The sequence below is a fragment of the Zonotrichia albicollis genome, chromosome 5 (genome assembly GCF_047830755.1).
Source record: "Zonotrichia albicollis isolate bZonAlb1 chromosome 5, bZonAlb1.hap1, whole genome shotgun sequence".
NCBI lineage: Eukaryota > Metazoa > Chordata > Aves > Passeriformes > Passerellidae > Zonotrichia > Zonotrichia albicollis.
Window position 1 is genome coordinate 6509302 of NC_133823.1, and position 12158 is coordinate 6521459.

Genomic DNA, 12158 nt, shown 5'->3' on the forward strand with positions numbered 1-12158 from the left:
TCCCTGGGGTGTCCCCAAGGTGTCCATGGGGGTGTCCTTGGGCTGTCCAAGAGGTGTCCCTGGGGTGTCTCCAAGGTGTCCATGGGGTGTCTCTGGGGTGTCCATGGGGTGTCCCCAGCATGTCCATGGGGGTGTCCTTGGGGTGTCCCCAGGGTGTCCTTGAGGTGTCCTGGTGGTGTCCCCAGAGTGTCCTTGGGGGTGTCCCTGGGGTAGTCCTGGGGTGTCCAAGAGGTGTCCCTGGGGTGTCCATGGAGTGTCCCCAGAGTGTCCTTGGGGGTGTCCCTGGTGTGTCCCCAAGGTGTCCATGGGGGGTGTCTCTGGGGTGTCCAAGAGGTGTCCCTGGGGTAGTCCTGGGGTGTCCTTGGGGGTGTCCATGGGGTGCCCCTGGTGTGTCCTTGGTGTGTCCATGGGGGTATCCATGGGGTAGTCCTGGGGTGTCCATGGAGTGTCCCCAGAGTGTCCTTGGGGGTGTCCCTGGGCTGTCCCTGGTGGTGTCCCTAGGATGTCCATGGGGGTGTCCCCAGCATGTCCATGGAGGTGTCCATGGGGTGTCCTGGTGGTGTCCTTGGTGTGTCCCCAAGGTGTCCATGGGGGGTGTCCCTGGGGTGTCTCTGGGGTGTCCTTGGGGGTGTCCATGGGGGTGTCCTTGGGGTGTCCCTAGGGTGTCCCTGGGGTGTCCATGGGCTGTCCAAGAGGTGTCCCTGCGGTGTCCATGGGGTGTCTCTGGGGTGTCTCTGGGGTGTCCATGGAGTGTCCCCCCAGTGTCCATCCTGGTGGTGTCCATGCGCTGTCCCTGCAGTGTCCCCGGGATGTCCCCAGCGTGTCCCCAGTGTCACTTTTTGAGGAGCTGTGCCCGGGCTCGGTTCAGCCTCTCCACCAGGGCGCCGTCGGTGCCGGGGGAGCACCGGGACAGCACCAGGCTCATCTCGGCCTCGTTCCTGCGCTCCACGGCCGCCTCGGCCGCCTGCTCCAGGTCCCTGCGACACCACGGAGCCGTGAGGGGACAGCACAGCGGGGACAGCACGGGGACACAGGGCAGCCCCACCTTCCCATGGCTGCCCCACCGCCCTGGCGGCTCTGGTGTCCCCAGAGCCTCCCGCAGTGTCACCCCCAAATCCCCACTGCTGCCCCACGGGGAGTTCCACTGGGTGCTTCCACATCCTGGTGTCCCCATGAGGGTGCCCTGGATGTCCCCTCCCAACGGTTCCTGGATGTCCCCTGAATGTCCTCGGGATGTTTCCACAAGGGTCCCCTGGATGTCCCCTGATGGTCCCCTGGATGTCCCCTGATGGTCCCCAGATGTCCACCTGAGAGTCCCCGGGATGTCCTCCCGAAGGTCCCCAGGATGTCCCCCCAAGGGTCCCTGGATGCCACCCCAAGAGTCCCTTGCATGTCCCCAGAAGGGTCCCTGGGATGTCCCCCTGAAGGTCCCCTTGGATATCCCCCAAGTGTCCCTGGGATGTCCCCATGAAGGTCCCCAGAATGTCCCTGGATGTCCCTGCACTGAGGGTCCCCAGAATGTCCCCTGAGGGTTCCCATGATGTTCCCCTGAGGGTCCCCTGGATGTGCCCCTGAGGGTCCCTGGGATGTCCCCACAAGGATCCCCTGGATGTCCCTGCAAAGGTTCCCAGGATGTCCCCTCCCGAGGGTCCCTGGATGTCCCCTGAATGTCCTCGGGATGTTTCCACAAGGGTCCCCTGGATGTCCCCTGATGGTCCCCAAATGTCCACCTGAGAGTCCCCAGGATGTCCCCCCCAAGGATCCCTGGATGCCACCCCAAGAGTCCCTTGCACGTCCCCAGAAGGGTCCCTGGGATGTCCCCCAAGGATCCCCTGCATGTCCTCCTGAGAGTCCCCTGCATGTCCCATGAGCGTCCTCAGGATGTTCCCCCCAGGGTCCCCTGGCTGTCCCCTACAAGGGTCCCCTGGATGTCCCCCTGAAGGTCCCCTTGGATATCCCCCAAGTGTCCCTGGGATGTCCCCATGAAGGTCCCCAGAATGTCCCTGGATGTCCCTGCACTGAGGGTCCCCAGAATGTCCCCTGAGGGTTCGCATGATGTTCCCCTGAGGGTCCCTGGGATGTCCCCACCAGGGTCCCCAGGATGTTCCCCTGAGAGTCCCCTGGATGTCCCCCCCAAGGGTCCCTGGATGCCACCCCAAGGGTCCCTGGATGCCACCCCAAGAGTCCCTTGCACGTCCCCAGAAGGGTCCCTGGGATGTCCCCCAAGGATCCCCTGCATGTCCTCCTGAGAGTCCCCAAGATGTCCCTCAAGGATCCCCTGCATGTCCCACCAAGTGTCCTCAGGATGTCCCCCCAAGCGTCCCTGGTTGCCACCCCAAGAGTCCCCTGCATGTCCCCCTGAGTATGTCCAGGATGTCCCCTGAGGATTCCCTGAATGTCCCCCCCTAAGTATCCCTGGGATGTCCCCTGAGGGATCCAGGATGTCCCCTGAGTGTCCCTAGGATGTCCCCTGAGGGTCCCAGGATGTCCCCTGAGGGTCCCTAGGATGTCCTCCAAGGATCCCCTGGATGTCCCTCCAAGGGTCCCTGGGATACCCCCTAAGGGTCCCCTGGATGCACTCCCTGAGCATCCCCCGGGTGTCCCCCCACTGAGGATCCCCAGGATGTCCCCTCAGGTCCCCGGATGTCCCCTCAGGTCCCTGGATGTCCCCTCAGGTCCCTGGATGTCCCCCAGGATGTCCCCTCAGGTCCCCGGGTGTCCCCCTGGATGTCCCCTCAGGTCCCCGGGTGTCCCTCAGGATGTCCCCTGAGGGTCCCTGGGTGTCCCCCAAGATGTCCCCTGAGGGTCCCTGGATGTCCCCCAGGATGTCCCCTCAGGTCCCCGGGTGTCCCCCAGGATGTCCCCTGAGGTCCCTGGATGTCCCCTCAGGTCCCTGGATGTCCTCCAGGATGTCCCCCAGGATGTCCCTTCAGGTCCCTGGGTGTCCCTCAGGATGTCCCCTGAGGGTCCCTGGGTGTCCCCCAAGATGTCCCCTCAGGTCCCCGGGTGTCCCTCAGGATGTCCCCTGAGGGTCCCTGGGTGTCCCCCAAGATGTCCCCTGAGGGTCCCTGGATGTCCCCCTGGATGTCCCCTCAGGTCCCCGGGTGTCCCTCAGGATGTCCCCTCAGGTCCCCGGGTGTCCCCCAGGATGTCCCCTCAGGTCCCGGGGTGTCCCCTCAGGTCCCAGGATGTCCCCACGCACCCCACGAGCACGAAGGCCTTGACGCGCTGCTCGGGCGGCACACGCGGCGCGTACTTCTTGGCCTCGTAGCGGTTGTGGTGCTTCACCGCCACCTCCACGAAGGGCTGCGAGGGAGGAAGAGCACGGAGAAGTGGGGAGAGAAGGATGGAGGGGCTGGAGAGGGGAGGAAGAGGATGGGGAGACGGAGGAGGAAGGCAAATGGTGGAAGAGAAGGAATGGGAAGGGAATGGGAGAGATGGAGAAGGGAGGAAGAGGATGGGGAGACGGAGGAGGAAGGCAAATGGTGGAAGAGAAGGAATGGGAAGGGAATGGGAGAGATGGAGAAGGGAGGAAGAGGATGGGGAGACGGAGGAGGAAGGCAAATGGTGGAAGAGAAGGAATGGGAAGGGAATGGGAGAGATGGAATGGGGAGGAAGAGGATGGGAGAGATGGAGAAGGGAGGAAGAGGATGGGAGGTCAGAGAGGGAAGAGTGTGGAGGAGCTGTAATGGGGAGGAAGAGGATGGGAGGGAGAGGATGGATGGGTTGGAAAGGGACGAAGATGGGAAGGCAGAAGGGAGGAAGAGGATGGGGAGACGGAGGAGGAAGGCAAATGGTGGAAGAGAAGGAATGGGAAGGGAATGGGAGAGATGGAATGGGGAGGAAGAGGATGGGAGGGTTGGAGAGAGGAGGAAAAGGATGGTGGAGGTGAAAAGGGCAGGAAGAGGATGGGAGGGAGATGATGGATGGGTTGGAGAGGGAAGAAGATGGGAGGGCAGAAGGGAGGAAGAGGATGGGGAGATGGAGAAAGGATGACAATGGTGGAAGAGCTGGAATGAGGAAGAAGAGGATGGGAGCGTTGGAGAGACGAGGAAAAGGATGGTGGGAGGTGAAAAGGGGAGGAAGGGGATGGGAATGCAAGGATGGGAGGGTTGGGGAAGGAGGAAGAGGATGGCGGAGATGGAGAAGGAAGGAAAACAGTGGAAGGGCTGGAGAGAGGATGATGAGGGTGGGAGAGCAGGAATGGGAAGGCTGAAGAAGGAAGGAAGAATGGGAGACATGGAGAAGGGAGGAAGAGGATGGATGAGATGGAGAAGGGAGGAAGAGGATGGGAGAGATGGAGAAGGGAGGAAGAGGATGGGAGAGATGGAGAAGGGAGGAAGAGGATGGGAGAGATGGAGAAGGGAGGAAGAGGATGGGAGGTCAGAGAGGGAAGAGTGTGGAAGAGCTGTAATGGGGAGGAAGAGGATGGGAGGGAGGTGATGGATGGGTTGGAGAGGGAAGAAGATGGGAGGGCAGAAGGGAGGAAGAGGATGGGGAGATGGAGAAAGGATGACAATGGTGGAAGAGCAGGAATGGGAAGGGAATGGGGAAGAAGAGGATGGGAGCATTGGAGAGACGAGGAAAAGGATGGTGGGAGGTGAAAAGGGCAGGAAGGGGATGGGAATGCAAGGATGGGAGTGTTGGGGAAGGAGGAAGAGGATGGCGGAGATGGAGAAGGAAGGAAAACAGTGGAAGGGCTGGAGAGAGGATGATGAGGGTGGGAGAGCAGGAATGGGAAGGCTGAAGAAGGAAGGAAGAATGGGAGAGATGGAGAAGGGAGGAAGAGGATGGGAGAGATGGAGAAGGGAGGAAGAGGATGGGAGAGCTGTAATGGGGAGGAAGAGGATGGGAGGGAGATGATGGATGGATGGAGAGGGAAGAAGATGGGAAGGCAGAAGGGAGGAAGAGGATGGGGAGATGGAGAAGGAAGGCAAATGGTGGAAGAGCAGGAATGGGACTGGGAGAGATGGAGAAGGGAGGGAGAGAGGAGGAAAAGGATGGTGGAGGTGGAAAGGGGAGGAAGAGGATGGGAAGGCTGGAGAAGGAGGAAGAGGATGAGAGGGAGAGGATGGGAGAGATGGAGAGGGAAGAAGAGGGGGAGCAGGAGAAAGGAGGAAGAGTATGGGGAGATGGAGAAGGCAAGAAGGAGATGAAAGAGCTGGAGAGGGGAGGAAGAGAATGGGAGAGGATGGGAGGAAGAGGATGGGAGGAAGAAGATGGCAGAGATAGAGATGGAAGGGGATGGGAGAACTGGGACGGGGAGGAAGACGATGGGAAGGAAAGGAAGGAGGAAGAGAGTGGGAGCGTTGGAGAGGAGAAGAAAAGGGTGGGAAGGGCAGGGAGGGGAGGAAGAGGAGGGTGGAGCTGGAGAGGGGAGGAAGAGGATGGCAGAGTGGGAATGGGGAGGAAGAGGATGGGAGGGCAGGGAGGGGGTGACTGACACAGCCCAAGCTCTCACCAGGTACCCAATGGGCGACTTCTTGCTCTTGGAGAACTTCTCCATCTCCTCCCAGTCCCCGCGGGTGGCCAGGGCGTTGATCTTCAGCCACCAGTACCTGGCACAGGGCACAGGGGGTCAGGGCTGTCCCTGAGTGTCCCCAGAGCTGTCCCTGAGTGTCCCCAGGGCTGTCCCTGACCCCCAGGGCTGTCCCTGACCCCCCCAGGGCTGTCCCTGAGTGTCCCCAGCGCTGTCCCTGAGCCCCCCAGGGCTGTCCCTGAGTGTCCCCAGGGCTGTCCCTGAGTGTCCCCAGAGCTGTCCCTGAGTGTCCCCAGGGCTGTCCCTGAGTGTCCCCAGGGCTGTCCCTGAGCGTCCCCAGAGCTGTCCCTGAGCGTCCCCAGAGCTTTCCCTGACCCCCCCAGGGCTGTCCCTGACCCCCCAGGGCTGTCCCTGAGTGTCCCCAGGGCTGTCCCTGAGTCCCCCAGGGCTGTCCCTGAGTGTCCCCAGGGCTGTCCCTGACCCCCAGGGCTGTCCCTGAGTGTCCCCAGAGCTGTCCCTGAGTGTCCCCAGGGCTGTCCCTGACCCCCAGGGCTGTCCCTGAGCCCCCAGGGCTGTCCCTGAGTCCCCCAGGGCTGTCCCTGAGCCCCCAGGGCTGTCCCTGAACCCCCACAGGGCTGTCCCTGAGCCCCAGGGCTGTCCCTGAGTGTCCCCAGAGCTGTCCCTGAGCCCCCCAGGGCTGTCCCTGACCCCCAGGGCTGTCCCTGAGTGTCCCCAGGGCTGTCCCTGAGTGTCCCCAGAGCTGTCCCTGAGTGTTCCCCGCTCCCCCAGGGCTGTCCCTGAGTGTCCCCAGGGCTGTCCCTGACCCCCCCAGGGCTGTCCCTGAGTGTCCCCAGCGCTGTCCCCACCTCTTGTCCGGGATCCTGAAGTCCCGGTAGAGCTGCTCGGCGCGCTTGTGGTGCCCGTCCAGGATGAGGGTGGCCACGGTGTCGTGCAGGGACAGGTCCAGGTAGGGCTTGTCCAGCTCCTCCTGCAGGTGCCGCTGCAGCCGCAGCAGCTTGATCTGCTCCTCGGTGGCCTGGGGACATGGGGACAGCCTCGATGCCCTCAGCCATGTCCTGGGCCACTCTCAGTGTCCCCAGCCCTGCCCTGGCCCACACTCTGATGTCCCCAGAGTCCCTGATCCAGCCTCAATGTCCCTGTCCCAGCCCCAGAGTCCCCATCCCATCCCTGAGGTCCCTGTCCCAGCCTTGATGTCCCTGTGTCAGCCCCAGAGCTCCTGGCCCAGCCTTGGTGTCCCCTGGCCCAGCCTCAATGTCCCCACCCCTGGAGGTCCCTTCCCCAGCCCTGTCCCACCCTTGGGGTCCCTTTTGAAGCTCTGTCCCAGCCCACAGTCCCCATCCCAACCCTGAGGTCCCCGATCCACCCTTGGTGTCCCTGTCCCACCCTTGGTGTCCCTGTCCCAGCCTTGGTGTCCCACCCCCAGCCTCAAAGTCCCCAGCCCAGCCCCAGGGTCCCTGTCCCAGCCCCAGGGTCCCTGTCCCAGCCCCAGGGTCCCTGTCCCATCACAGTTCCAGGATCTCCATCCCAGATTTGGGGTCCCTGTACAAGTCCTGAGGTCCCCAATCCACCCTTGGTGTCCCTGTCCCAGCCTTGGTGTCCCTGTCCCAGCCCACAGTCCCCATCCCAACCCTGAGCTCCCTGTCCCAGCCTTGGTGTCCCTGTCCCAGCCTCAGTGTCCCCAGCACAGCCCCAGGGTCCCTGTCCCAGCCCCAGGGTCCCTGTCCCAGCCCCAGGATCTCCATCCCATCTTTGGGGTTCCTGTACAAGACCTGAGGTCCCCAATCCAGCCTTGGTGTCTCTGTCTCAGCTTCATGTCCCCAGTCCAGCCTCAGGGTCCCTGTCCCAGCCTTGGTGTCCCTGTCCCATCCTTGGTGTCCCTGTCCCAGCCTCAATGTCGCCATCCCACCCCCAGGATCCCCATCCCAACCTGAGGTCCCTTTCCCAGCCCTGTCCCACCCTTGGGGTCCCTTTTGAAGCTCTGTCCCAGCCCACAGTCCCCATCCCAACCCTGAGGTCCCCGATCCAGCCTTGGTGTCCCTGTCCCAACCTCAATGTCCCCAGCCCAGCCCCAGGGCCCCTGTCCCACCCCCAGGGCCCCTGTCCCAGCCCCAGGGTCCCTGTCCCACCACAGTTCCAGGATCTCCATCCCAGATTTGGGGTCCCTGTACAAGCCCTGAGATCCCCAATCCAGCCTTGGTGTCCCTGTCCCAGCCTTGGTGTCCCTGTCCCAGCCTTGGTGTCCCTGTCTCAGCCTCAATGTCCCCATCCCAGCCCCAGGGTCTCCATCCCAGCTTTGGGGTCCCTGTGCAAGCCCTGAGGTCCCCAATCCAGCCTTGGTGTCCCTGTCCCAGCCTCAATGTCCCCAGCCCAGCCCCAGGGTCCCTCTCCCAGCCCCAGGATCTCCATCCCATCTTTGGGGTTCCTGTACAAGCCCTGAGGTCCCCGATCCAGCCTTGGTGTCCCTGTCCCATCCTGAGGTCCCTGTCCCAGCCTCAATGTCCCCATCCCATCCTGAGGTCCCTTTCCCAGCCCTGTCCCACCCTTGGGGTCCCTTTTCCAGCTCTGTCACAGCCTTGGTGTCCCTGTCATAGCCCACAGTCCCCATCCCAACCCTGAGCTCCCTGATCCAGCCGTGGTGTCCCTGTCCCATCCTGAGGTCCCTGTCCCAGCCTCAATGTCCCCATCCCATCCTGAGGTCCCTTTCCCAGCCCTGTCCCACCCTTGGGGTCCCTTTTCCAGCTCTGTCACAGCCTTGGTGTCCCTGTCATAGCCCACAGTCCCCATCCCAACCCTGAGCTCCCTGATCCAGCCTTGGTGTCCCTGTCCCAACCTCAATGTCCCCAGCCCAGCCCTGGGGTCTGTTCCCCAGCCCTGTCCCACCCTTGGGTCCCTGTCCCAGCCTCAATGTCCCCAGCCCAGCCCCAGGGTCCCTGTCCCATTCTTGGTGTCCCTGTCCCAGCCTCAAGGTCCGAATTCCATTCTTGGTGTCCCTGTCCAAGCCTCAGGGTCCCTGTCTCAGCCTTGATGTCCCTGTCCCATACTCAATGTCCCCAGCCCAGCCCCAGGGTCCCTGTCCCACCCTTGGGGTCCCTGTCCCATCCTCAATGTCCCCAGCCCAGCCTCGGGGTCCCTGTCCCAGCCTCAGGGTCTCCATCCCAGCCCTGTCCCATCCTTGGTGTCCCTGTCCCAGCCTCAATGTCCCCATCCCAGCCATGCCCCTGGACAGGCAGCCACTCCCCCAGCCTTGTCCCCGGGGCAGGCACAGGTGACCTCATCCCTGGTGTCCCCCTGGTGTCCCCTGGGCACTCCCACCTTGGCAGCAAAGTCGTTCTTGGCCTTGTAGAACTCATCCAGGGCGTTCTGCAGGGCGGCCACGCGGCCCTCGATCCGCTGGGATGGCACGGGGACATGGGGACATGGACATGGCATGGAGACACAGACAAGAAATGGCACGGGGACATGGGGACATGGACATGGCACAGGGACACGGACAAGAAATGGCACAGGGACATGGCACAGGACACAGACAAGAAATGGCACAGGGACAGGGCACAGGGACATGGCATGGAGACACAGACAAGAAATGGCACAGGGACAGGGCACAGGGACAAGGACAAGAACATGGCACAGCGACAGGGCACAGGGACAGGGCACAGGGACACGGACAAGGACATGGCACAGGGACATGGCACAGGGACAGGGCACAGGGACATGGACAAGAACATGGCACAGGGACAGGGCACAGGGACATGGCACAGGGACAGGGCACAGGGACACGGACAAGGACATGGCACAGGGACAGGGCACAGGGACATGGGGACATGGACATGGGGACATGGACATGGCATGGGAACATGGCATGGAGACATAGACAAGAAATGGCACAGGGACAGGGCACAGGGACATGGCACAGGGACACAGACAAGAAATGGCACAGGGACAGGGCACAGGGACACGGACAAGAAATGGCACAGGGACAGGGCACAGGGACATGGCACAGGACACAGACAAGAAATGGCACAGGGACATGGCACAGGGACATGGCACACGGACATGGCACAGGGACATGGCACAGGGACAGGGCACAGGGACACGGACAAGGACATGGCACAGGGACATGGCACAGGGACAGGGCACAGGGACACAGACAAGAAATGGCACAGGGACAGGGCACAGGGACAGGGCACAGGGACATGGCACAGGGACAGGGCACAGGGACATGGCACAGGGACACAGACAAGAAATGGCACACGGACATGGCACAGGGACATGGCACAGGGACATGGCACAGGGACAGGGCACAGGGACACGGCACAGGGACAGGGCACAGGACACAGACAAGAACATGGCACAGGGACAGGGCACAGGGACAGGGCACAGGGACATGGACAAGAACATGGCACAGGGACACGGACAAGGACATGGCACAGGGACATGGCACAGGGACACAGACAGGGACATGGGGACATGGACATGGCATGGGGACATGGCATGCAGACACAGACAAGAAATGGCACAGGGACATGGCACAGAGACAGGGCACAGGACACGGACAAGAACATGGCACAGGGACAGGGCACAGGGACAGGGCACAGGGACACGGACAAGGACATGGCACAGGGACACGGACAAGAACATGGCACAGGGACATGGCACAGACACGTCATTCCCTGGGTCGGATCCTGGGACAGATCCCGACCCCCTGGGCAGGATCCCAAGCCTGGCACAGGTGGCACGGGATGGGCACGGTCCCCACAGCCCTGGGGTGCAAACTGGCAAATCCCCATTCCCACACCCAGAGCCCCATTGCCACATCCCAATCCTGCCATTCCCACATCCCAAATCCCACAACTCCCAGATCCATCCCAGTCCCCACATTCCCACATCCCAAATCCCACAATTCCCAGATCCATCCCAAATCCCACAATTCCCACATCCCAAATCCCACAATTCCCAGCTCCACCCCAAATCCCCACATTCCCACATCCCAAATCCCACAATTCCCACATCCCAAATCCCACAATTCCCACATCCCAAATCCCACAATTCCCACATCCATCCCAAATCCCACAACTCCCTCTATTTCAAATCCCTGTCATTCCCCCACCTCAAATTCCTCAATTCCCTCCATCCCAAATCCTGCAATTCCCAGCTCCATCCCAAATCCCACAATTCCCAGATCCATCCCAATCCCCACATTCTCCATCCCAATCCCACAATACCCCTATCCCAAATCCCAAACCCCACCAACCCCAAACCCCACAAACCCCAAACCCCAGACCCCACAGACCTGACCGTACCCCCCAGCACGTGCAGGTTGCCCAGCTCCTGGTGACCCCCTGAAAGTCCCCAAAACCCCCAAAACTCCCCCAAAACCCCACAATTCCCACACCCAGACCCCACAATTCCCCCATCCCAGACCCCAAATCCCAAACCCCAGACCCCAAACCCCACAAACCCCACAAACCCCAGACCCCACAGACCTTCTGGCCGTAGCCCCCCAGCACGTGCAGGTTGCCCAGCTCCTGGTGACCCCCTGAAAGTCCCCAAAACCCTCACAACTCCCCCAAAACCCCACAATTTCCCCATCCCAGACCCCAAATCCCAAACCCCAAACCCCAAACCCCACAAACCCCAAATCCCAGACCCCAAACCCCACAAATCCCAGACCCCAGACCCCACAGACCTTCTGACCATACCCCCCAGTACGTGCATCTTGCCCAGCTCCTGGTGACCCCCTGAAAGTCCCCAAAACCCCCAAAACTCCCCCAAAACCCCACATTCTCCATCCCAATCCCACAATTCCCCCATCCCAGACCCCAAACCCCAAAAAACCCCAAACCCCAGACCCCAAACCCCACAAACCCCAAACCCCACAGACCTGACCGTACCCCCCAGCACGTGCAGCTTGCCCAGCTCCTGGTAACCTCCTGAAAGTCCCCAAAACTCCCCCAAAACCCCACAATTCCCCTATCCCAGACCCCAAATCCCAAACCCCACAAACCCCACAAATCCCAGACCCCAGACCCCACAGACCTTCTGGCCATATCCCCCAGCACGTGCAGGTTGCCCAGCTCCTGGTGACCCCAAGCACCCCCAAAAACCCCAAAACTCCCCCAAAACCCCACAATTTCCCCATCCCAAACCCCAAATCCCAAACCCCACAAACCCCACAAACCCCAAACCCCAGACCCCACAGACCTTCTGGCCGTAGCCCCCCAGCACGTGCAGGTTGCCCAGCTCCTGGTGACTCCGAACACCCCCAAAACCCCCAAAACTCCCCCAAAACCCCACATTCTCCATCCCAATCCCACAATTCCCCCATCCCAAACCCCAAATCCCAAACCCCAAATCCCAAACCCCACAAACCCCACAAATCCCAAACCCCAGACCCCACAGACCTTCTGGCCGTACCCCCCAGCAAAAGTGACCCCCTGAAAGTCCCCAAAACCCTCAAAACTCCCCCAAAACCCCACAATTCCCCTATCCCAGACCCCAGACCCCAAACCCCAAACCCCACAAATCCCAAACCCCAGACCCCAGACCCCACAGACCTTCTGGCCATAACCCCCAGCACGTGCAGGTTGCCCAGCTCCTGGTGACCCCCTGAAAGTCCCCAAAACCCCCAAAACTCCCCCAAAACCCCACATTCTCCATC

General features: G+C 61.6%; 1 protein-coding gene across 1 annotated transcript in view; it reads right to left on the reverse strand.

Annotated features, from left to right (window-relative positions):
• Window positions 1–409: 409 nt before the first annotated feature.
• Window positions 410–12158, reverse strand: part of VPS16 (VPS16 core subunit of CORVET and HOPS complexes) — a 30324-nt gene continuing 18575 nt past the window's right edge. The window contains exons 20-25 of the mRNA XM_074540657.1: window positions 8813–8890; window positions 6346–6515; window positions 5462–5558; window positions 3203–3306; window positions 735–977; window positions 410–701 (exon numbers count right to left, since the gene is read on the reverse strand). Of these exons, the coding sequence (XP_074396758.1) occupies window positions 833–977; window positions 3203–3306; window positions 5462–5558; window positions 6346–6515; window positions 8813–8890 (594 nt within the window). The 3' untranslated portion in view covers window positions 410–701; window positions 735–832. The remainder of the gene's footprint in view (window positions 702–734; window positions 978–3202; window positions 3307–5461; window positions 5559–6345; window positions 6516–8812; window positions 8891–12158) is intronic.